The sequence below is a fragment of the Mustela putorius genome, unplaced genomic scaffold (genome assembly GCF_011764305.1).
Source record: "Mustela putorius furo isolate JIRA1106 unplaced genomic scaffold, ASM1176430v1.1 tig00000083_pilon_pilon_pilon, whole genome shotgun sequence".
In the NCBI taxonomy this organism is placed as follows: Eukaryota; Metazoa; Chordata; class Mammalia; order Carnivora; family Mustelidae; genus Mustela; species Mustela putorius.
The window spans coordinates 15,834,463-15,860,962 of NW_025421273.1; the positions used below are offsets into that span (position 1 = coordinate 15,834,463).

The following is a 26,500-nucleotide window of genomic DNA, read 5'->3' on the forward strand; positions in this document are numbered from 1 at the left end:
CCGGGCTTTCATCCACTGGATCTCATTTACCTCGGCCTTCACAGAGTGTGGAAGTGGGCACCTGGGTGGCTCAGTTGTCAGGTGGCTGAGCTCAGTTGGCTCAGTTAAGTGTCTGCCTTTGGCTCAGGTCATGATCCTGGAGTCTGTGGGTCGAGCCCCAAGTATGGCTTCCTGCTCAGTGACGAGTCTGCTTCTGCCTCCATCCCCAGCCCATCCCCTCCCCCACTCGTGCTCTTGCTCTCTCACTCTCTCTCAAATAAAATAAAATAAAAGGAAATAAAATAAAATAATATAAAAACAAATCATGGAAGGGAGGGAGCTACTTTCCTTGCAGACAAGGAAACTGAAGCTTTCCAAGAACAGCATCCTAGGAAGGGAAGGACCTTTTTCCACTTTCCACTTTCTATCCAGCGCACAGGCACTACATTCCTCCTCCCATTGTTCTCGAAGCATCCCTCTCCTTGAGGGCAGGGCTCATCCCTGGCTCATCTTCATGTGTGGGAGGCTCACCTCTGGTCCCAACTCACAGACCATGGGTATGGAGACAGCAAAAGCTTTGCTGCCAGATCTGGGATTGTCAGGGTTGTGCTGGAGCTGGCTTACACAGGCCACAAAAATTGTGAAATTTTCAGAAATTTTGCAAGCTGGTTGACATCATGCTGTCGGTTTGAATTCAACCATGTCTTAGTCCATCCAGGCTGCTATAACAGTATATCATAGATGGGTGGCTTATAAACAGCAGAAATTTCCTTCTCACAGTCCCGGAGGCTAGAAGCTTAAGCCACAGACAGATTTGGTGTATGGCGAGCATCAGCTTTCTGCTCTATAGATGGCTTTTTATGGTGTCCTCACACAGCAGATGGGGAAGGGAACTCTGTGGGTCTTCTCTTATAAAGGCACTGATCCCATTCATGAGGGCTTCACTCTCATGACCTCATCACCTCCCAAAGGCCTCATCTCCTAATATCAACCCATTGGAGGTTAGACTTCAACATATGAATTTGGGGGAAGACACAAATATTCAGTCCACAGCAAGCCGTGATATGGAAATCAGCTAACTCTGCAATTCAGGGCTTGCTGTCTTTCCCTTGCAACCTAGGTTGTTAAGGATTTATTTACTGCTATGTTATTGCTTTCAATCCCAATGCTGCCGCCTGTTAGCTATGTAGCTTTGCACAAATTACTTAACTCCCGGGTCCTCAGTTTCTCTCACTGTAAATGAGATAGTAACATCCACCCCCATGAGAAGCTGCTGAGGATTAATCAAGACATGATAGGAAAAATGTCACGCCCTGTAGGTGATCCATGAAGAGTGGTATTACTAATATTATCAGGCATTGAAGAAGTGTGGGATGAATTTTGTAGCTCCCCATGGGCCCAGGACACTCCTAATTTCAGAAAAACACATGGGAAATATCAGGAGCAGTCAGAAATAGGCGTCATGGTGGGTCAGGAGATGGGGAGAGCAGAGTACCCCCAAAGACCAATGGCAGGTCCAAGGTAAGTCTTTGCTCTTCCACATGACCTTGGGAAAATCCCATGCCCTTCATGACTGATTGCAGGATCCCCCATTCACTTGCAGGGATGGTCTAATACAACAGAGTCCATGCCCCAGGCCCAGCCCCACCTCCCATGCGCCCTGTGTTTGCATGGCACGACCTCTGTCTCCTCACCCGCCCTCTCCATAGTCCAGGGCCTACCCTATGGATGTCAGAAAGCAATGTGGGCCCTCCCGTTCCACAGGCATGACCCCAACCCTGTCCCCTTAAGAATAACAAACATATGGCACTTAAAAAAAAATAAAATGTGGGCAATCTGTCATCTTGAAAGCATAAGCCAGAAGTTATGAGTGATATTAACAAATCCTAAAACGGTAAAGTTTGTAAAAAGAATCCTGAACAAGCCAGCATCACCTCCTGCCCCCTTTATTAAGGCAGTTTCCATGGAGATGGAGGCTGAGGAAGTTACTGACTTGGAAAACCCCATGAGCATTTTCCATCTGTGTATCCAGGGTGGGCCAGGAGATCACCTGACCCCCAGCGCATGGGTGACATGAGTAATCTATATATCTTTAAGTTATCCCAGGACCCCACAGGACAGTGACTACTCAAGGTGTCAGGAAGAAAGTAGGGGAGCACATCAACTGTTGGCTTAATGTTTGCAAGCACTATGAAGACAGAGAGTGAGTCTGTCTCCGATGCTGGGACAGTGTTTACCGTATTGCATGCCGGCCCTTAGCACTGAATGCATGAATTTACTGGGCATCAGACACTGGGAATGCGGGGATGAATAGACATGGCCCATCCCCCAAGCAGTTCCCTACTGATGGTGGCAACAGACCCACAAGCAGATAAATGTGACTGAGCTGCCTTGTTCGTTAAGAAAGTCCCACCAGCTGGGGACATGTCTGGCAGTGCTGAAGAAGCTCGATGGAGGACGTGAACCTGGACTATCAACTCCAAGAGGACAAGGCTCCCTTCATCGCTGTACCCTGAGAAAGTTAGATAGTATCTGGTGCACAATCAGAGTCCAATATACACCTATTTAGTGAATGGATACTTGGGGAAGGAGGAGAAGTTCTCACCGTGAACAAAAGGAGACAGTGTTCCAGGTGGGAGAAACAGCCTGTGCAAAGGCCCCAGAGACAAAGACAGCAAGACGAATGACAGGTGCCACTCGTCACTTGGTTTGGTTGGAACAGAAATGGAGCAAGGTGGTAGCCGAGGTTGGTGTCAGCAGGAGAGGGTGGCCTAGTGGCAGTCGCCTGGTCATGGAGAGACACGAAGTCTGTGGGTGTGGGGACACCACTGTTGGGTTCTACACAGAGAGACGGTGATCTCGGATTTGCACTTTGGTAAGATGTGCCCAGTGCCCTGGACTCGATGATTGTGTCTTCCCCCATCAAAAGCCGTATGTTAAAACCCTAGTCCCCAGCAGGGTGGTATTTGGAGGTGGGGCCTTTGGGTGAGAAGTACGTTATCAGGTGGAGCCCTCATTGTGGGAACAGTGCCCCTTTAAGAAGGAATGAGAGAGAGAGAGAGAAAATGTGAGCTCCTTCTCGCCCTCACCCTGTATGAGGACCTAGCAGGAATCTGCCCACCAGGAAGAAGGCTGTCACCAGACCCCACCATGCCAGCACCCTGACCTCCAGCCACCAGAACAGTGAGAAATACAATTTGTTGTGTACATGCCTCTTCCATCAGAATCCGGGACGGCGGCCAGAAATGACCAGGACACCCCAGCAGGGCAGAGTGGTGATGGACAGGTGGGGCTGGAAGTCGAAATGCCAGGTGGGGGACTACAGCCATAGTCAAGGCCAGCAATGATTATTTTTATGGAAATGAGGCTGCTCAGCAACTAGGGATTGTGAAGGGCTTTTATCCTTCTTCAAAGCTTCCCAGGGATGGGGGGGCAGGGCTGCTGGTCTCTGTCTGCCCCCCCCAACTCCTTCCTGCCCCCCTGCTTCAGTCAGAGAAGCCCCACACTTAAACACCTTACACAGTAGTCTCCGCACTTACAACGTCAGGCTCTAATTCAAGGGGGGGGTGTCTCTCTTGGCTCCCATGGCATGCAGAGATCTATGTCTTAACTTGGTCTGCCGCTACTCAGGGAAGCTTCTAGAAACACACACCGGCTATGAGGACTGTCTGAAATGACTGTGGGTCGTGTGTCCTCATCCTCTCCTGCCAGGTATTCACTCCCATGGTGACTTCAGCAGTAAAATGGTCAGGAGATGCACGGGGGCAATTTTAAATGAAACATTTCAACAGCAAATCTTGTAAATGTAGGCAACCCAGTAAGTGGAAATGGGTTTTGAAACCGAGAATGGGGGACTAAGTGAGTTGTGCAAGCAGTGGAGGCTTGCCCCAGTGAGCGGGGCTGAGACGGTCAGCACCATCTCCGGGTCTTGATCCGTGGGGCACCTGCACAGTGGTATCCCATCTGGTCCTTCCAGCTGCCTTATGGCATAGCTGTCCTTCTTTTCCCATTTAACAAGAAAGGAAAGGGAGACACAGGGAATCCGTTCGCTCTTAGGGCCGCTCTAGTCCATGACCTGACAGGCTTCAACCGCAGAAGGCCATTTTCTCACAGCTCTGGAGCCTGGAAGCCTGAGATCAAGGCGCCGACATGGTCGTGTTCTGGCGAGAAGTGTCCTCCTGGCTTGCAGACAAGTCTCCTTCTGACTGTGTCATCATCATCTCACAGAGAGACACTCTTCATCTTCACAGGAGGCCCTCTGTTTTGTTCAGGACCCCACCCTAATGACCTCATGTCACCTTAATGACCCCTGAAGGCTGTCCCTGGATACAGTCACACAGGGGAATCGGGCATCGGTATATGAATTGGGGCGGGGTGGGGGGCGGGGAGTCCATGGTTCAGTCCACAGCAGCCTTACAGCATGAGAGAGGCAGGGCTGCCATTAAAACCCCCGAGGACAGACTCTGAGCCCGAGAGCTGAGATACCCCTCCCACCTCTGTCCTGCCCTCTTCTCCCCTGCCTTCTCCTCCCCTCCACCTCTCTCCTGTCCCCCTCTCCCCTCCCCACCTCTCTCCTTTCCTCCCCTCCCCCCCACCTCTCTCCAGCCCTCCCCTCCTTTCCCACCTCTCCAGGGCTCCTGCTAATGTGCTACCCTCACCCTCCTTTGGGTGTGATTTCTCCTTCCCTTTTCCCTTTGTCCCTTTAGTCTTAAGCCCTAGAGAGCAAGCCAGCACCACTTAGAATAGGTAAAAATATTGCTCTTGAACCACCTGGATCATCACAGGCTTGGGAACACACATCATTCATTCCTCAGGGGCAAAACTGCCATGCAAATAATCAATGCCCGACCTTCACCTTCCAGTTACAGAGTACGTCAGCAAAAAAGCCGAAGAGGAAGGGGCACGGGGGCGGGGAGGGATTTCCAAGGCTGTGAAATTGTAAGAAGGTGGAAGGAGGTGGAAAGCTGACGTGTAATTAATGCAAAGCGGCGATGTTCTTATGAACCCATCAAGCAATTCCACACTCTGCTCCCTTCCAGCAGGGGCCAGAGAGGCAGCCCAGAAGAGGCCTGGCAGGAGGGCAGGCGACAGGGCTCAGGCCTTCTCGCGCCAGCTGTGGGGAAGGGGCTGATGCCAGAGAGGCTGGCTTCAGTCCCATCTCCACTTACTCGCAGTGGGACTCGGTTACACCATCTGTATAATGGGGACAAAATATTAGGATGACAGGAAACCAACGAGGCTGTTAGGAGGATGAGGGAAGTTAGGGATACTTATCAATAAATGTTAGAGGTCATTTCCATCTAACATTGCCCTCCTCTCCTCTCCCCACATCTCTCCTGCTCTGAAAACCTCCGGACACAGTGGGATGGCCTTGAGTTTGAATCACAGTTCCGTTTATCTTCTTTGAGCCCAGCTTTCCCTTTCTGAGGAAGGGAGTCCAGGGCCCTTGCCTTGCAGCAGGTGATAGGCTCCGACCACCTGGCAGACACACTACGATTTCCCAGAAACAGGCTCCAGTCTCCCTCTGCGGGTCTCTATCTCCTCCCTCATTCTGGGTTCCAGAGATACAGGTGGGACTCACCTCTTGCCCTCCCCCACTGTTTCAGGAATAGGCACGTGACCTGAACCAGGTCCACCCCCCACCCCATCCCCTTCATCCTCTGCTGAGACTGTTTGGCTAACAGGGAGTCAGAGCAAGCAGCAGGCAGAGCAAGTCACAGCTCTGGAAACAAAGCTAACACCAAAAAGAGACAGACACCAAAGCTGCAGGAATTCTAGACCTCTTTGCTACAAAACCCAAGAGATTCTGCTTTGTGCTGAAGCAAGTTTAAGTTTCTGCCCCTATAGCTGCATAAATCTGAGCCATACCCTGTGAGAAGTGCTCAGGAACGATGAGCGGGCTGAGGAGCCCTTCCAGTTCGTCCAGAGCTGGAACTGCCCACCTCCCATCACACATAGACACACAACTTACAACCTCTTACAGTGGGCAAGATTTTCATTTACAGAAAACATACCTTCCTATCCCTCCCCCTCAGCTGACTGTCCAAATGGTCCTAGCAGTAAACCAGAGCATTAGTTATTTTTATTTTAAGAGGGAGGGTGGGGGCGCCCAGGTGGCTCAGTCGTTAAGGCTCTGCCTTCAGCTCAGGTCATGGTCCCAGGGTCCTGGGATAGAGCCCCACATCAGGCTCCCTGTTCAGTGGGAAGCCTGCATCTCTCTCACCCTCTCCCACTCTCTGTACTGTGTTCCCTCTTCTATCTCTGTCAAATAAATAAGCAAAATCTTTAAAAAAGAGAGAGAGAGAGAAAGAGAGAGAGAGAGGAGAGGCAGAGGGAGGAGGAGAGAGGATCCCAAGCAGACCCCTATGTGCGGAGCTAGAGGCAGGGCTCAATGTCATGACCCTGATATCACGATCCGAGCTGACATCAAGAGTCGGAGACTTCACAGACTGAGCCAGCCAGGCGTCCCAGCCAAGGGCATTATTATCACCATTAATGGGTGACACTTCGAGATGTGACTCTGAACTCCAGCAGCCAGTCACTCCCTCTTGCTCACACTGGGAATGCCATGCCATGGGGCCCAATGACGGCAGAGAGCGCCCTCCCTCACCCCGCGCAGTTCGCAGTGCCGTCGTCCTGGGTGGGTGGCAGTAACCTGCATCTGGCAGCACATCAACGGAGAGCACAGAAAGGCGGTGCCTCCAGAGGGGCGGCGCCAGCCTAAGCCCCTCCTTCAACACGCGTCAGGCATCCGGGCATCCATCCAGACCCGGCGCTCCACTCTAAGGAGTCCCCTGGGAGGGTTTAATTCCCACAAACCACTGAAGGGTTTGGCTCGCTGCCTGGAGACACGTAGAACCTGCGCTTGTGCCTCAGGCTCGAGCCTGTAACACAGACTTGGGCTTGTCCCCATGGAGACGCCCGGGTGCGTGGTGCCTGCCAGGCGCACTGTGGTTTTCCCAAGCAGGACAACTCGTGTCGCCTTGGTCTATCACCCTGGTTCGGGGTGCCTCTAAGCGTGGAGAGCAAAGGAAAAAATGGGTGGCAGCCTTTTGGGAGTACGCACTAGACTAGACTTTCCCACTGAGGGTCATGAAGGATGCTCACCTGAGGTGCACAATGAAACAGCCAGAATTTGTGTCCTAGAACAGCCTGTTCTGTCCCCTTCAACAGACCCAGCACTGGGAATGTGTAGCAAGTACCTCTGACGTGTCTGTGACTGTGTCAGGCTCCCAGAAGCAACCAAGAGAGCCCCTGCTTTCAAGGGGCAAGGGATTCCTCCCTAAGGCCCCAGGCTTGGGTTGGGGCTCACAGCAAAAAGGGCGGGTGGGTCAAACAGAGACCCACCCGGTGGGACACGGTGGACACAGTGAGGGGCACTCAGCCGGCCTGTGTGTGCCTGTGCTTGAGGGAAGTCTCCTGCCCCAAGGGCCCCCTAAGCTGGATGAAAGGAATGTATGGGGATTTGGTCAGAGGAAGTGCACTCCGTTAATGAGGGGCAGAGGAGAGACGCAGGTGGAAATTTCAGGAAGAGGAAATGTCCTTGCAAAGGCACAGGGGCAGGGAACCACCGGCAGGTGGCATTTCAAGGATGCCAGTTTGAAGTGGAAACAATAGCCAGGAATGGGATGCAGAAAAGGGCCTTCTGGGCCAGAGTCAGAACTTGGAATTTAGCATATCCATTCAGGGCAGCCATCATGAGGCCTTCTTGCCATCAACACTACGGGTGACATTTTTTAAAAAACCAAAGTCCCCTCTATTTGGCCTTCTCTTACAGCTTCCCACATGTTTCCTCAGAAATACAAAAGCCTTCTCTTCAAAATCTATTTTCATCTCCCGATTCATCAGGTAAGAGAACAGAATTAATATGAAAAGTGAGCAGATCTTCCAGATGTCATGAGAGAATGTACTCCACAAAACAGCCATCAGAGAACACAATTCTACAAAACATTCAAAAGGGTATCTGCATCCAGAAAATTTTGTTCCCATCTCTCTACCAGGCAGAAGCTTCCTCTTGGCAGAGCAGGCTTTTTGCAGTGGCTCTGCGGTGGAGATGCACGAGGGAGCCCAGCATGCCGTCACTCACCACAGGTTGACCAGGAAAGGGTGCTCCAGCCCCTGCATGATCTGGAGCTCCCGGAAGACGTTCCGAACCTCGTCCCTCTCAATGCATTTTTGCTTGTTCATGTACTTCATGGCATACATTTTCTTCGTGTCTCGCTTCTGCACGATACATACCTGAGCAATAATCAAAGAGGAAAACATTCAGGCCAACATTTACCAAAGCGGGGGAAAAAAAAGGCAACCCTCTCCCTGCACTTCCACCTCCGGGTTTAAGCCTCTGTTCTGAGAAGCTACTGGTGCATGGTTCTGGCTCTGTCACAGCCTGTCCACATCTGGAAAACGGAGAACTTGGGCCAGATCCACTGCCTTCAAGGGGTGCACAGCTCAGGAGGAAAACAGACAAAAATGCACCAATGTCCGCAGCCCTGAGAGGCATGCGGCATCTGTGCCAAGTCTCCCCAGGCCCGCCCCACCTGAGCACACACCTCTGCCAGCCCTGCTGTTCTCTGCTCGAGGACTCTCTCTGTCCGCGGTGCCCGCTTTGCTGCCCAGGCAACAGACCGGCAGGAGCAGCATCTAGACTGCAGGACCCTTGCCCTTTCCATGGCATAAGTCTGAGAAGTGGCCCACAGGGCACCTGGCTGGATGGCACACCCTTTATGGGCAGTCTTCCTGCCTCTCCTCCCTGACTCCCTTCCCAAATCACCTCCCTGTGCTGTTTTCACCTAGCCAGTGCCCTGAACCGAGTCCTCGCCTGTACCCTGCTCCCAGGGATCCCTACCCTCAGGCACTGAGGGGGCAAGGGTGGGGTGTGACGCCATGATGGCAGCTCCTAGGTACTGAGCACTTTACTGTGGGCCAGACGCTGAGCAAATGTTCCCCATGACAATCCATTCAATGACCTCTCCAATGGACCCTCCATCTACCCTCGAGTGTGGGAAGTTGTGGCCCTGAGTGCACTCATTAGTGTGCCCAGCATTCAAAAGGCCCTACGTGTCAGGACGGAGAGTCAAACCCAGACAGTCTGAACAAGGGCTGTATCAACCTGTTCTTCCAAAAACTGGGTAAATTATTGGCCTTACTTCCTTGGGCCACCACAACACAGAGCCACAACCTGGGTGGCTTACAAGATGCACATTGTCTCTTGGTTCTAGGGGCAAGAGGCCCAAAGTCAAGGTGTCAGCAGGGCTGTGCTCCTCTGAGACTGCAGGAGAAGGTCCTTCCTTGTGTCTTCTGTCTTCTGGTGGCGGCTGGCACTCCTGGGCATCCCTGGAGTTACAGCAGGCACTTTGATCTGGCCTCTGCTGTCTCAAGGCCTTCTCCTCTCTGTGTATCTGCATCTCTGTGTCCAAGTTTCACCATCCTCTTAAGGATGCCAGTCACTGGATTCAGAGCCCACTCTACTCCTGAATGACCTTATCTGAACTAAATACATCTGCAAAGATGCTCTTCCAAATAAGGTCCATTCTGAGGTTCCAGGAGGACATGAATTTTGGGGGACACTATTCAACCCAGCACAGGTAGCTACTATTATGATTCTCACTTGTCAGATAGGAGAGAGGCACAGGAAGTTTGTAGTTCCTCCTCACATCTCTGGACCCAAACCCAGACCCTGCTTCCCCAGCAGGTACTTTCCACCAACACCCTTCCTCCCTGAGAACAGGACACTGGAGACAGAAGGCCAGGGATAAGATCATGGACCTGAAGCATAACAAATAGCATGGAGGACATGGGGAGATGGAGAGAAGGGAGTTGGGGAAAATTGGAAGGGGAGGTGAACCATGAGAGACTATGGACTCTGAGAAACAATCTGAGGGGTTTGAAGTGGTGGGGGGTGGGAGGTTGTGGGAACCAGTTGGTGGGTATTAGAGAGGGCACGGACTGCATGGAGCACTGGGTGTGGTGCAAACATAATGAATACTGTTATACTGAAAATTAATTAATTAATTAATTAATTAAAAAAAAAAGATCATGGCCCTGAGTCCCCATCTCAGAGGCTCGGGGTCTTCTCCAGCATGCCACATTGTTCCTCTGCTGGAAATCGGACTCCTTTTATCTCTGACATGCTGTGAATATGTCTGAGGCAGATACAAGACAATGGCGAGAGCCTGAACTCCCTCCCATGCTTTGCTTCTGCCTCCCTGAGCCCCAGTCTTGGGCTCTCTCTGAAGGGAGTTAGCCAGGCCCACCCTGATTCCCTGGGGGGTGGGAAACTACATGAGACTACATGAGACCAAGGAAGTAGAACTGCCCAGCATATCAGGGGGCGATAAATATCCTGACTCTTAATGTCTTTAACAGCACATTTCATGCCCCCTCCAAAAGGATGTTCTTCCAGGCAGTAAAATCACCGTCATGAGACTAAAGGTCCATGGAACATCCTTTCCAGTGACCTTGAAAGTATAAAACACCAAGTAGCAAAGGTGTCCCATGAAAAGCACCGGGAACCCTGGCTTTATGGGCATCCTAGCAGAGACTTCTGGAACCCTGGACCCAAGGCCCTGAGACCCACATCTGCAGGCAGACATGTGGTAGGCAGGGCTTCTCATCCCTCTCTCTTCTCTTGTGATTTCTCAGAAGTCCACACTGTGAATATGGTTATGGTTAGTTCATATACATATGTGAATATGAATATGGTTAGTTACTGGGTGAGCAGCTGTTCTCAACAAAAGATGTCCACGTTCTGCCAGGGCTGGGAGCCCTGAAGTCCAGCAAAGTGTATCGGCTACAGAAGCTTAAGCTGTGATTAGTTCAAGTCCACTCAAGGACCTGGTTCCAAGGCCTGGCTGATAAAGACCTCCATGACCCTCCCCAGTTGTGGGGGAAAGAAGTGCCAAGAGATGGCTCTCACCCCCTGGGCAGGGGGGAGCATGACACTCACCACAGCTCAGAGACAGCACGAGTGGAGGAACTGGAAAAGGCTCTTCGAAGTGCAGTTAGCGTTCCGGCTTTCAAAGAGAGCTGGGGATTGGGACGGAGCTTGGAAGGGAGACTTTGCAAAGCAAGGCAGAGAAGGGCAGTTGACACAGGATGTTGGGGACAGCTTGGAAGTTTGGTTTCACAAACAAATGAAGGTGGGGGTGTTAAGGGATGGGGCCCTGACAGCTTGACACTGATGAATGAGTGTGGCTGCACCTTGACTCCCTCCTGGATAAACTGAGGGCTTGGATCTGTTCTCTAGGCATCTTAGAGGTACCGTACGTTTCTCAAGAGCACATAGCTCAGGAGGCTGGACCCAGGGCCAGGCGAGGGGTGCTCTGCTCCGGGTCCTCCTGCTGACTAACGGTGGGACCACCCACCTATGCTTGGCCTCGCTTCCTCATTGGCCAAGCAAGGCTCACAGCAACAACTGAATCAACCTGACCGTGAGATCAAGGCTGAAACAGATGTAAGGCAAGTCTAATGTGCTGGGTAGAGATGAATGTCTTCTTTAAAGAATTCAAACTGGGAAGTCACAGACATGCAGAAAGTCTGGGCTCTGGGGACAGCCGGACCAGAGCTTATAATCCAGCTTTTTGCTGCATAACCCTGGGTAAGTCACCCACCCTCTCTGAGCCTCAGTCTGCTCATCAGTAAAGTGGGAGTGATATGTCCTTCCTCCCAGAGTTGTTGTGCGGGCATGAGAAGGGATGCATCAAATGGTGCAGTATGGTGTCTCACATCATAGTTGCTAAAGGAGGCTAGTTTAATTTGTTTCTCATGGCATTATGCACATATAATGCTCCTGGGATAGAGGCCCTCCGCAAATGGCAGCTGGAATTATGATTACCAGGCTTTCATCATAACTGCCATGGAGGGTCCAGCTGAAGGAAGGGCAGGCGTGCTGCGGGGAGGAATCTGGGCTGGTCAGGGCAACATTTCCTCCTGACCTGATGGAGTGGTTGGGTAGAGCCCTTCACACTGGCAAACCAAGGAAGTGGGGACACTTGGGAGCAGCTCCCAGGCTTTGTCTCAGGCAGGTGGCTGAGGCACAGGGGATGGAAGGAACAAAACTGGAGAGGAGGGGAAGGGAGGGGATGGGCAGCCTTGGTTACTGGGTGAGCAGCTGTTTTCAACAAAAGATGTCCACGTTCTAACCCCCAGAGCCTGGGAACGTGCCCCTATCAGGATAAAGGGCCTTTGCAGATGAAGTCAAGAGTCCTGAGAGCTCTCTGGATTCCGGCAGGCTCTAGATCCAACCAGTGTGTCTTTATAAAAAGAGAAAAGAAGCAAGAAGACCTAGAGGAGGGGGGGATGCGACCGTGCAGGCAGAACTGGGAGAGATGACAAGTCTATAGACCGAGGCACACCGAGCATTGCTGCCAACCTCCTTAGACAGAGGCACACACACGGATCTTCCCTTGAGCTTTCAGAACCGTCAGATGAGCTTCTGTTCTAAGCCACCAGCCTGTAGTTCTTTGTTATGGTGACCAAAGGCCATCAAACAGTCTATCCATGTTACTCATGGCCAACCACCTGCAGCTGACCAACTTGGTGAAGCGCCTCTGTGGGCTCTTTTGTGCATGTATGTGAGGTCTGACCGTGCCGGGCCTATGGTCAGCTCTCTGTGGAGCCCACAGAGTGGGCTGTGGTCCATGCAGTCACCCAGTAAACATGGGGTTATAGGTGATGGGCAGACGGATGCCTGGACTCCAACCTTGAGCCCTGAAGCAGGGGGCACTGACTACACTCTGCTCCCAAAGTCTGTGCTTCCCAGGACCCCACGTTCCAGCCCCAGCTCACAGCCTATGTTCTCTCCACGCGAGTCCCTATGAGCAGAACAATCCTGGGCTATTAGAGTTCAATCCGTGAAATTTCAGACGGGAAAAGTTCACTGTCATAACTTCCTAAGTGGATGGTCCCACCTCTGCTCTGCTCTCTGCAGGTGTCCTGCTGCCTAGTGGGGACTTCTGAAAAACGGGACCCTTCAAGGGCTTTCTTTCGCCTTCAGGAAACAAGGTCTGTATCTTGTCATTCCAAGCCCTCCCTGCCTGCTACCTCTGACACACACACGTGGGTGTACACACACTAGACACACATATACACACCACACACATGCATACACACACACCACAGAGAGCACACACACACACATCCACACCACATACAAAAACACCACACCAACTATCTCAAGCCCTTTAGGATTTCTTTAAAGAATTCCTCCTCCCCATACGGCCTTCTCCCCTTCCTGCCTCCTCCCCCACCATCTCCCCCACTAACTCTGTGCCCGTTCACTGCTTTCTTTAGGAAGCTTCCCTTTATCCTTGAACTCCATATTTAGACCCTTCCCAATGGGCTCCCAGAGCCCCTATTTTTAGCAAGCTGCTTCACAAACTGGATTATGAATCCTATGCTCCTTCCTATACTGGATTATAAACTCCTGTTTATTTTCCAACCGTCAGAGCCCAGACATCCTGAAGGCAGGGGCCAGGATACACAGTTCCCTATTGAAACACACTTTCAGGGGCTGGGACATGTGAATTTACCACCTTAGCCCCGGACTCCTGGCAGGAGCGTATTCTGTTCCTTCTGTTTAGGATACATCCTCTTGCAGCCCTCCCTGGGCCTCACTCCCTCCGGGCATCATGCCCTCCTGATCCCAAGGCCTCCTTGACACTGACCTCCAGGCCTGAGGCAGAATTCACAAAGGAGCTGGATTTCATTGACTACTGTGTCCATAATGCCCTGTGTGGCCGCAAGCGGGTCAGCATCCTTGGGGCCACTGTTTGGACAATGGAAGAGGAGGGGCTTCTGTTTTTCCAACCTCTGAATCGCGTGGCAGCCTCAGGATGGAGGGAATCTGTTGAAAGCTCATGAGCTCATGGCAGGTGCTCTAGAGGCCAAGTGAGCACTCCTCTCCTCCCTACCAGGTGACTGCCCAGGTCCTAGGAACCTCTGACTTCAAAAGAAAAGCAGTGGATCCCCAGCAACAACCACAGCTCATTCACAACACAGCACAGATTTTTCCATGAGAAATCCCAGTTAATGAGGCAGAGAGGGAGAAGTTTGGCCAAAGCCGCCCAAGCTGCCAAAAGGCAAACACTCAATTAGCATTCCTCATTATTCTAATTCAGTTAGAACGGATGTTATTGCTATGAATCACAACTTATTGGGACAGATAAATAAATGTTAGCTAGCATGGATTTCAGGTGACTTGCCGGAAGGAAGGCATGCGTCACGCAGACATCTCCACATGGGACTGGAGAAGGGGACCAATGCATATTGCAAACCTCGCAGGCCCGGTGTCTGGGGTCGGGGGGTGGTGGTCTCCAGCCCCCCTTCACATTCAGAGTGCTGGTGATGAAGGTTCTGCAGCACACCCAGGGGTCTGGAAGGGCCCTGGGATTTTGTGGTTTTTAAAGATCCCCCCCGGAAAGTCTAATGGGCAGGCTGGTTGAGATCTGTTCTCTGGAGTCCAGGAAAGTCTCTATCCTGCTGCATCTTCAGTGACCTTGACGGTCAGGACACTAATCTCCACCTTACAGTTCAGGCAAGCCAGTCTCTGGGGTCCAGGGGACCCCAGAATCAGAGTCAGAGCTGAGCTGGGAATCCAGAGCAATGTGGGTGCAAAGGCTGACACTGACCTTCCATACGCCCCCCCAGGAGACCCTCTTGACAGGACTCAGCTAATCTCGCTGCTGCCCCCACACTCCCAGCTACGGTGCACCTAGCAAACCCTGTTGAGTGAATACACTGCCAGTGGTGTGCCCTAAAGCATAATGGTTATGCTTGTTTGAGCAAGATTCTGGAAAACAACCAATGTGGGGACAGGCAAGAAGAAAAATCAGGATGAAATAGGTTCACTAAAGAGAGTGATCATGCTGGATACCATTGTTCAAATATCCTACGTGACAGGAAGACTGACTTTGGCATACAATGATTATGAACTGCATAATACACATCCTCCCCCTTCTTACTCTATAATAGGACAACTTTCTTCAAGGAGGCAATGCGATCCATTAAATACTCATCTGTAGGCGAGGATGCTATCGTTCTGGCCAGTAAGACATTAGTCTGCTGGAGGCTTCTAGGAAGTTTTGCTTTCTGAATAACAGGGAATAACTACAGATGATCCCAATTTCTCTCCTTCACTACTTTTTTTGTCCTTCCTATCCTAAACACATACGTAATGTCTGGGGCTGCAGCAGCCCCTTGTGACCATGAGGCCAAAGGCATCTCAGAGATGCTGAGCCCGTTATCATTGAGTCACCTACCTTCAGAATTCTTGTTATGTGAGAAAAATAACCCCTCTTTGTTCAAACCACCAAAAGGCAGACTATATGTTTCTGGCTGCTGAGAACATTCCCTTCTCATGCACAAACACTATAGGATTGTTTTTCACAGCACAGAAGGCCCATGGTGGTTTCTGACCAATTGTGACCAATGAGTAATCAAAAGTTGGCCTCATAAACAGTGAATCTTGGAACACTGAAAAAATAAAATTAAATTAAAAAGTTAGCCTCAAGAAAAAATACTCATCTGGGTGAATATTTTGCTCAGCAAACAGTTATGAAATGCCTGCCATGGGCCTGGTACTATGCTAGCTATGAAGATATGGCACACACACATCCCCCCCACCACCACAGGCTCAAAGTTAGTGGGATAAGCAGACAATATTCAAGGATAAAAGCCAAAGTCGTGCACCATTAGCCACTGGGCCCTCCACGCCCTGGCCCAACACCCTTCCACGCATATCTGTTTCTCTCCTCCCTGCTTGCTTCCACACTGGCCTCCATGCTCTTCTGTGTCTGCCACCCCCTTCCCCATGCGTCCTAGTCTTGGGTTCTCACCTCCTCCAGGCTCTGCTCCCCAGTCGTTTTATCAGGTCGACATCCCTGACCTCTCCCTGAGCAAGAGCTACCCCCCTCTCAGTCCTCACTTCCTCTACCACCTGACCAGCTCCTGTCACTGATCATGCTTCTCAGTTGATTTGTTTCTCCCTTGTTGGTCTCCCCTCTGTGTCATAAACTCCATCACAATAGGGAATTTTCTCTCTTTTGTTTGCGGCTCCATCCTCAGTAACCAGAACAGTGCCTGGCACCTAGCAGGTCTCTGACTGATAAGTGTGGCTGGCTGAGGGAATGAATGGGTAATTGTTTAGGAAAAGGCAGTGCTGTGGGGAAGGGGAGCACATGAGGCTAAGGGATCCAGAAGAGGGATACTAGGTATAACTAGGTAGTGGGATTAGGGAAAGCCACTCTGGAAGAGACTATTTCTGAGTCTTCAAGGGTTGGTTTCATGGGATAGAGATGGAGAGGGGAGAGGGAAAGAAGTATTATCACAGCCCCTCTGGAAGTATGAGAAAATGGAACATGCATCAGTGCATGTTAGCACGGGTTAGCAGCTTTCTCAACTTGCTCATCTGTAAGATGGGGATAGGAGTGTACTTAATATGTGGTCACAAAGGTTGCACAGTAAACACTTCCTTCATTATTTACTAATACTATGATTATGATCATCATTCTGAAGGTAGGAGCAGAGATGTCATAGAGATATGCAGAAGTGGCCCAGGAAAGACCCCAGGAACAATTTCACAATCATCATGACTGGTAACTTTATGTGTTGGCTGGGTTGGGTCACGGTGCCCAGCTATACGGTCAAATGTCATTCCGGATGTGTTGGTGGCAGTGCTATGGAAGGGTTTTAAAAGTGGATCTAGGTGTACAATTGTGATTGGATGAAGGACAGAATAAACAAGCAGTACGGAGAGCTGGGGTGTGGGGAGGAGGGGAGTTCTTCCTGGCAGCAATCTGGAGAAGATGTGGGAGGCAGTTGCAAAAGCTGATCCTGTGTTTTATAAAAAAAAATTAATGCTACTGATTCCCTTCCCCCAACCCCTGAGTCACTGTGGGAGACCACACTGTCAGAAAATGCCCCCTGAAAACATGGGAACAGAGCCCCAGGACGAGCCCTGGTGCTTCTGAGGCCCTTAGTGCTAGAAATGTGTCCTCTTGATATGGTCCATATATACAATGGAGTATTATGCCTCCATCAGAAAGGATGAATACCCAACTTTTGTAGCAACATGGATGGGACTGGAGGAGATTATGCTGAGGGAAATAAGTCAAGGAGAGAGAGTCAATTACCATATGGTTTCACTTACTTGTGGAGCATAAGGAATAACATGGAGGACATTGGGAAAAGGAGAGGAGAAGGGAGTTGGGGGAAATTGGAGGGGGAGATGAACCATAAGAGACTGTGGGCTCTGAGAAAAAAACTGGGTTTTGGAGGTGAGGGGCTGAGGGGTTGGGTGAGCCTGGTGGTGGGTATTAAGGACGGCAAGTATCGCTGGGAGCACTGGGTGTGGTTCATAAACAATGAATCTTGGAACACTGAAAAAATTAAATTAAAAAAAAAAAAAGAAATGTGTCCTTTTAGGTGAAGCAAGTTGGACCCACTTCATGGGCATGAGAAGCCCTGAACATTCTCGTGTAGAGGATGGAATGAGACATTACTATGGGAAGATGTCAGGAAATGCAGGAGGCAGTGAGGTCTCTCAGACTGGTCAGTAATGGATCATTTGCTGTAGTCGATGCTTGAGCCGTTCATGAGTGAGCCTGCATTTCCTGTGATATTTAGCTCTTAATAAAACGATCCCCAAGAGCCAGGAAATTCCTCCAAAGTATGCCTCAAGCCAAACACGACCTAATTAATATGAAACAAATAAATATTTCATTAAAAAGAAATGGATTCCATCTTTTATAAAAGATGTCTGTACAAACAGTAAGGGCTCCTAGTAAAAGCACCATGTTTAAGAATTCTAAAAATGACTCTTATGTAAGAGGAACAGCTCACAGGCGCAGGAAGTTAGGCAACTTACCCAGAGTCACTCGCCTGAGCCAGATTTCCAACTTAGCTCTGTCAGACTCTGGATTTGTACCTCTCTAACCCTCATGCTATAAACTAACATGTGCATTTTCGTAAAGAGAGCAACCATATACTCCAAATCCCCATTGCGGCAGACATGGTGATAGCTGAGAATCTGATACACAGCTACTGTTTCTTGTCCCATTGCTAACTGTCCCTGCCACAGGACCTTTGCACCTGCTTCTCCTTTTGTCCATGCTGTTCTTTCCCTCAGATCTTCACATGGTCTGCTTTCCTATCAGCAATCAGAGTTTAGTTTAAATGTCTCCTTCTCAAACGTTCCCTGTTGCCCTTCTCCTCCAAGGAAAGCAGTCTTATCCTCCTGGTTGCTGTTCTGTACACTTTCTGCAGAAAAATGATCATCACTACGTCATTGTGTTTGCTTAATGCTTGCGTTTTCGTGTCTGTGGCATCAGGGACCTTGTCCAGCTTGTTCACCTCACCATCACAAGCACCTGGAATAATGCCAAGATGGAGCAGCTGCCGTCAACACTGACTGATTCCTGCTGCATGTTCTACCATGCTACCATTATCTTGGAGGCCCAGCACTTTAAAAGATCAAAAAAAAAAAAAAATCCAAAACACTAAGTTAAAAAAAAAATAAACACCTAAGCCAAATATTTCTAAACATTCAAACTTATAAATGTACATAGAAAATGCAATCTGGGTTTAATTCCAGAATGGATTTATTACAGTCTGATCACTAAATTGGTTAGTCTGCTATTAATCAAATATGTTTTTTTTACACAACAAATTCACATGCAGATGAAAGTCTGGACTGTGAAATGAGACAACTAATAACATGCTTAGGTATGGAAATGATCATCACTACACAGTAAGGCCGTGTGGAGTCTGGGATGATCATTTGCACAAGTCCTGATCAGTCTTATCCAGAATCTTCCTTTGAGGGACATAAAGAGCTATTGTCATAAAACTCTTGCCACTCTCTACTTTATGTGCAGACTGCCTTTAACTATTCCATTAATTTTAATTAACTCCTGATTATTCTGCTTCAACCCTGAGGCTCTTTAAGCAGAAGGCCTAATGGCCAATCCAAGAAAGGCACTTGTGAAGCAAGGTTCACAAGACACTGCTCAGAAGGTTCTGCCAAAAGTTCCTCTTCCTTCCTTGAAAATTATTATGCCCTATTGACTTCAAAGTCAACTGAGATGGGAACTCAGTTGACTCAACTTCAACCTGCACTGTCTGTGCTGTCATAGAGGAAAGCAGACTGGCTCCATCTTTGAAGGCTCAAGGGGTGTGTGTGGAGGGCAGAGAGGGAGGCCACAGAGGGACTGAGGGAGCTGGAGGGCTAGTCGTGAGACACACATCTGTAACAGGGGAGACAGTGCAGTTCAGGACCCTCACCCAGGGACAGTCGGAAAAACAGTCAGCCAACTTCATTGGCCAACTACTTAACTATCAAGTGCCTCATTCACTTATATATATTCATGCATACATACGTACCATATCCATAGCACAGATCTATACACACCTGTGTACAGGTAGATTCTTTTTTTTAATGTTATGTTAGTCACCATGCAGTACATCATTAGTTTTTTGTTTTTTTTTTTTTTTGTTAACATTTATTTATTTATTTGTCAGAAAGAGAGAGAGAGAGAGCACAGGTAGGGGGAGCAGCAGGAAGAAGGAGAAGCAGACTCCCTGCCGAGCAAAGAGCCTGATGCGGAACTTGATCCCAGGACCCTGGGATCATGACCTAAGCCAAAGGCAGACCCTTAACCAACTGAGCCACCCAGCCACCCAAAAACCCATCATTAGTTTTTGATGTAGTGTTCTATGATTCATTGTTTGCATGTAACACCCAGTGCTCCATGCAATCGGTGCTCTCCTTAATACCCACCACCAGGGTCACCCATTCCCTCACCTTCTCCCCTCCAAAACCCCCTGTATAAGTAAATACATGGTGCTTGGGGGTTGTGTGTGTGTGTGTGTGTGTGTAATATGCTGCTTGATGGGTATACATATGTATATCCATATATCTATGTGTGTATCTATATACTATATATATATATACATTGCTGTATATCACATGTTTAAATACTATATATTATACATAACTATACCAATATATTATAGCATAATATATATTATAGTATATTATTAGTGTATTACATGGTATAATAATACAGTAATATTGTATATGATATAAGCTATATACTCTTTCTATATAAAAGCAATATATAGAGACTGCTTATAGGGTATATATCTGTATATGAGTGTATACATATGCTTTGTGTATGTGTATATATATGTATATATATATATATATACTGTATGTGTGTGTATGTTTGTGCATTTACATGCACACATGTGTACATATGCTGATTACTGGGTGCATGTGTATATATGCATGTATGTATATGTGTGTGCACATGTATATACACTGTTTAGAGTCTCTGTATATGTGTCTCCATATCTCTGCTTAGTGGGTTGCATAATATGTATATGCCTTTTGCATATATGTGTACATAAATATACATGTGTGTATACATACTGTTTAGTAGGTGTTGGGGATAACAACAGTGAACAATGAGGAAACACTGTTACCCTCATGGAGCTTGTACTCTGGTCCATAAGACCTACAACCAAGAGGACACATGAATAAACACACAGTGGAATCCCTTGTAGCACCAGGTGCTCTGAAGCAGGGGACTAGAGCAGGTAGGGGATACAGAACACTTGGGGGTGGGTGGTCCAGTGCAGTGGGTACCCAGGGAAGACCCTGAGGGAGCTGACACTTGGGCTGGATGGGGGGAGGGACATTTGAGAAGAGTGAGGAGACACTTAAGAAGAGGGAGGGGGAGGGGACATTCAGCAGAGGGAGGGGACACTTAGGCAGAGATCTGTATGGTGTGAGGCAGGCTCACAGAGACCAGGAGAGAGCAGTCAAGCCGAGGGACAGCAAGCACACAGATTCTGAGTCAGAGTTAAGCTCAGCGTGTTTGAGAGACAAGAAGAACTGAGTGAAATGAGCAGGAAGATAGAGGAGGTAGAGAGGTGTGTCAGGAAAAAAAGGGAGCCAGACTGCAGAGCCTTGTGGGTTGGTACGGAGAGACTGGCCTTCTTCTGAGCAGTAGGGCTGTTGCTGGACAGTGGAGGCAGCAACCACACAATCGAATTTATGCTTTAACACACTACCAGCTGCCATGTAGACAGGCTTTCCCCTCTCCCTCTCATCCATTCCCTAGGCAACATTTATCAGGCCTTTACCACGTGCAGAGCACGGAGTCTGGCACCGATGGGACTGCGTAGATGAACATGACCAGCCCCGACCTCACCATCAGGACTGACTGATGGTGAAGGCAGACCAGATGTGCTGTGAGATGGCCAGGCAAAGCTAAGAGGACCAGATCTTCTTCCCGAAGTGTCCCTCCCAGTGGCTACCCAAACCTTCCCAGAACCCAAAAAGTCACATGGGGAAATCCCAGCCACACTGGTGTCAAGAAGACAGAGAAGGCATTTGAAAATGCCAGCCATGTGCCAGGTATGGTTCTGGGGGCTGTGCATTCTCTGCCCCTTATTGTCACATTAAACCTTTAAGAACACTATGGGCATTCCTTTCATTACAGCAAACAGAAGTCTGCAGAAGCTATGTGATGGGTCCAAGTTCACATGGCCAGAAGTATCAAGGCCAGAATCTGGGCCCAGGCTTCTCCATCTCAAAAGACCCTGCTATCTCTTCTAGGTTCTGCTGCTTCCAAAACCAAACATCCAGTGTTTCTGGACCCTGATGGGGAGTCTCCCCCTGACCAACAAGCTTTCAGTTGATATGCATGTGATGAAAGCTGGTTTCAAACTAACTTCTGTATTTGGGAGGGACATGTGGAAAGAAGACAGGCTATGTGTGGCAGTGGTGTCCTCTCGAGACCTCCAAGTCATCCTGTATGTAAGAGGGAGATAATAATGCCCAGCACACTGGGCTGTTAGGGGGACAGGATGATAACAGGTGCCTGGTTCCCAGGACAATGACTGTGAGTTTCTGACCAGTCAGGACTTTGTAGGTTGCCAATGTTGGGAACCCAACATGATCTCATGTAAGCAAAATAGGATGGCAGTTCTGGTAGCTGGTCAAGAAAGTGAAGGGCCCAGAAGTCTAGAAGGACACACTGATGGTGGCACTGGGGGTGTCCACCTGTGTCCCCTCTCATACACCTTCATGCACAGCAGGCAGCTCAGTATGAGCCCTTGAGACTCTTCTGGGGAACTTTTCTGCCCTCAATGGGACAAGCCAGAAGTGCAGGAGTTGTAGTTTGGAGCAGCCCTCCACCAATGAAGAAGGGGGAACTGTGCATAAAAACATCAGCTTCTCTAAGTTCAGCTGCTCCTGGAAGACACTATGCACTGTCTTCCAAAGGTCCCACGGAAAGGTGAGTCTGGATGCCACAGTGGTGAATGGTTCATTCAGCGCCCATCACTGGCTACCTCCCTTTCTCTGTCTCACTCCCCTTCTTTTGCAGGTGGTTTTTGGGTTTGCATCCTGATAAACTGCTTGCACTTCAGTATGAGCTTCTGGAAGATCTCAACCTCAGGCAGTGACCAGCAGGGCCATCAATGGTGAGGCAAGCAAGGAGTCTAGAGTACACAGTATAGGAAGCAAGTACTGGCATGAATTTACAGGACCCTGGAAGCAATGACTCCTTGAATTTTGCACCTGGGTGCCATGCTTGCTCTCTCTAGTTTGGATCCTATACTACAGGGACCTGTCTTCTCCACCCACCTCTTACATCTGTTTGTTCCTTTTCTGTGAGCCTCATTATTTCCTTCTACCAACAGACTTGCTCCTGAGGTGCCTGGATGGTGCAGTCGGTTGAGGGCCCAACTCTGGGTTTCAGCCCAGGTCATGATCTCAGGGTCCTGGGATTGAGCCCTGAATCAGACTCTGTGCTCAGCTGGAGATTATCTCTCTCTCCCTCTGTTCCTCCCCCTGCTCAAGCTCTCTCTATCTCTCTCTAAAATAAATAAATAAAATCATAAAACAAACAGACCTTCATCTTCACCAACTGCTGAGAAAAATGGCAACCAACAAATACAGACGTGTTTTCTTATGTCAGTCATGAGGGGAAGAGAACAAGCCTATCACCACTGATTCTAAGGAAAGACTCCAAATGGCTGGTCTTGGGTCTCAAGGCCACTCGTTAGAGCAAGCACCGGTCTAGCTGAATACGGTCCTGTGGCTGGCACCCAGACATATCACGTGCCCCTCTTAGATGGTGGTGGTGGTGGTGGAGGGTCCAGGCACACACTGAGTAGAAAGGTGTTCTCTAAAGAAAGGGATGCTATGATTGCTATGATAATAACAGACAGGATTGCAAAGCATGCTGAATAGTCAAAAACTGCAGCCCTTACGTTCCTTCCGGTTCTCTGTCCTCTTTCCATTTCACAGATGAGAAAACAAAGCTTCAGAGTATTTAATCTGCTTTCCCAAGGATCCACAACTAACACATACCAGAGTTGGCCTGACTCCCACACCTAAAATGTTTCCCTGGATAGACAGAGATCAACCTGTTGGGCCATAACTGTCCAAAAATGCAGCCATAGAAGGATTATTATTTAAAAAAAAAACTCAGTAAATTCTTGTTTAAATAAATCAGTGGATTGCCCACAAATGTTACTGTACTGGGGAAGCACAACTCTCCCAGCATGAAAGTAAAATGAGATTTCTGTGATTTAACATGTGCTCCTTCCTGATAATGAAGGCTACTGACATAGTTTAACAATGAAATGTCTTGCTCAAAAACTCTTAATAAATGCCAGATATTGAACCCACCAAAGGCAGGAATTAAAGCCAAAATATCCTTTCAATATTAGGAGGGTGGTTTTCTGCCTCCTTTGCCAGTCCACCTCCACCTTGAGGTTCATAATAGGCACACAGACTTCATCTGAATCTACCATGAAAGGCAGCGATTATTGGTATTTTGACTAGAACAAAGCTAGGTTCTATTACCTGAAAGTCAACCAACCCCATCCTGAATCCTGGATGCTTGTGTACATCCTACATGAATTTGGGTGTCATCAAGAAACTGCTGCAACCCAAGAGAGAGACTTAAAAACTGAGCCTCTAACAAGCTTCCATTTTTTCAAAACATCCACGATCACAGTAGTTTTAGTACATGTATGCCCTGGACTAAGGTTCTGAGAGCCAAGCCAGCAGGCAAACAGCAGCACAGGTGTGGGCAGACACTGTCAACAAAACTTTCAAGGAAGACAACAGGATAAATCAATTCAGAAATTAGGAGGCTACATGCACACAGATTTGGTAGTGGGCCATGAAGTGGTGCAGAGGGTTCCCGACCAAAGTGTCAATGATGTGATAGTAAAAATGATATGCTTCCATGCTCAGCATTAGGATGACAAACAAAAGAAAGTTTCAGTAGGATTTTTAAAATATGTATTGTTGTTATGGAAGTTCAGCCACTGCCTGTGAGATTACAGGCAAAACTCCTAAATTCTCTCAGCCACAACTCCTCTTCTGAGAAATCCAGAGAAAGGAACCGTCCAATGTGGCACTTGAGCTCTGTCCATATTGTTGGACCCATAAAGATCACAGTATGGGTCAGGCTGTAAGCAGTCTAGTGAAGAAAAACAAAACAAACAAACAAAAAAAAACTTGGGTGGACTGAGATTTCTGTGCCTCTCCAGGAGACAGAGTATACATTGTAAGTCCAACCAAGTGAATTGTTTATTAAAAATCTATTTTCTAAGAAATACAATGGAATTCAAAATCTCTTCAACATAACATTCTCAATGTTCAGGATACAACCCCAAATGACTCAACACATAAAAAACCAGGAAAATGTGACGCATTTTTTATAAAGATGAACCCTAAGATGACCAAGATGTTGGAATTAACATAAAGGACCTTAGAGCAGTTACAATGGCTATGCTGCACAAAGCAAAGGGCAATATAGTAAAAATAAATTAAAATATAGGAAATTTAAGAAAGAGAGAAAAACTATTTTTAAAAACTCAAGAATTTCCACTTAGGCATTAGGCACATCATAGTCAAACTGCTGAAAGCAAAAGATTAAAGAAAAATCTTAAAAGGAGACACATTATATACCAGATAGCAATGATTCAAGGTTTCCTGACTTCTCATCTGCAACTATGTAGATCAAGCCACAAGGGTACAAAATCTTTACAGTAATGAGAAAAAAACTGTCAACCCAATAATCTGTATTTAACAGATATATTTTCCAAAAGAGAAAGTGAAGTGAGATGAAGGAAAAAAATTAAAAATATATATTTCAGATAAAATAAAATTAAAAGAATGCACTGGCAGCAGACTTAACACCACATAAAATACTAAGGGAAATTCTTCAGGCTGAATGGAAATGACATCAGAGAAAAATGCAGCCTTACATGGAAGATATAAGATAAAAGGTATTTAACAAGGACTATTTTCTTCCTCCTAATTTTTAAAAACCTCCAAAAATACATAAATATTGCTAATATTATTATATATGTATATATAATTTATAATTTAAATATATATATTTTAAGCAAAAAGCTCTAATATTGTTTTGGAAATTTATAATTTAAGAAACTATAATATATGTGACAACTATAGTATAAAGTTTGACTGAGGTGGTAAGTGGACCTATACTGTTGTCAGATTTTTACATTAATGTCAAGTATAAAATATTAACTCTAAGGAGACTGTGAATTAAATTAAGGATGTATACTATAAGTCCTAGAGCAATAATTTTAAAAGATAATAGAAAAAAGTAAAACTATAAAGTCAATAGAAAAATTAAATGAAGATTCTAAATTTTTAATTAATCCAGATCCAAAATAACATGGAAAAAGAGAGAGAAGCAGAAAACAAATAAAATCATAGAAGACCTAAATCAAACCAAATCAATAATTGTATTTGCTATCAATGAGCCAAACACTCCAACTAAATGATAGAGATTGTCAGAATGAATTTAAAAAAAAAAAAAAAAGCAAGACCTAACAATATGCTAGTGAAATATAAAAACACAGACAGAATGAAAGTGAATGCATGAAAAAAATATATGTCATGGAAACAGTAAGCACCAATAAGATAGAATGGCTATAGTAATCTTGGAGAAAATAAGCTTCAAAGTAAATATTAGATACTATTAACAAAGACAAAGGAGAATATTTCACCATGAAAATAGGGTCAATTCATCATGAAGACACAACAATCATACATGTGTATGTGCTGAGCTACACATTCAAAGTATAAGAGGCAAAACTGACCAAACTAAAGGATGGAGAATTAGCTCCATAATGAAACTTGAAGATTTTACACAACTCTCTCAGAAAGGGATAAAACAACTAGATTTTAAAAATCAGTAATGACCTAGAAGAGCTAAATAACATTAACTACCTCAACTGATATTTATTGAATATTGTACCTAATGACTTTTTAAAAATATGTTATGTTAGTCACCATACAGTTCATCCTTAATTTTTGATCTAGTGTTCCATGATTCACTGTTTGCATATAACACCCAGTGCTCCATGCAATCCAAGCCCTCCTTGGATACAGTATAAAATGTATATCACTGGTTGTTAAGTGATGGAGCACTGGGTGCTATATGCAAACATATGTTAAGTGATG

The 26,500-nt window shown here is 47.4% G+C and overlaps 1 protein-coding gene across 2 annotated transcripts in view; it reads right to left on the reverse strand.

Moving 5' to 3' along the window:
- STK32B (serine/threonine kinase 32B) overlaps positions 1-26,500 on the reverse strand; it is a 400,430-nt gene that overhangs the window by 249,580 nt on the left and 124,350 nt on the right. The window contains exons 1-2 of one of the 2 annotated variants that reach the window (XM_004770542.2): positions 15,813-15,915; positions 8,066-8,217 (exon numbers count right to left, since the gene is read on the reverse strand). In XM_004770542.2, the coding sequence (XP_004770599.1) occupies positions 8,066-8,184 (119 nt within the window). In that variant the 5' untranslated portion in view covers positions 8,185-8,217; positions 15,813-15,915. Of the gene's footprint in view, positions 1-8,065; positions 8,218-15,812; positions 15,916-26,500 lie in introns of those variants that run through there. The other variant, XM_004770541.3, reaches the window with a different exon arrangement.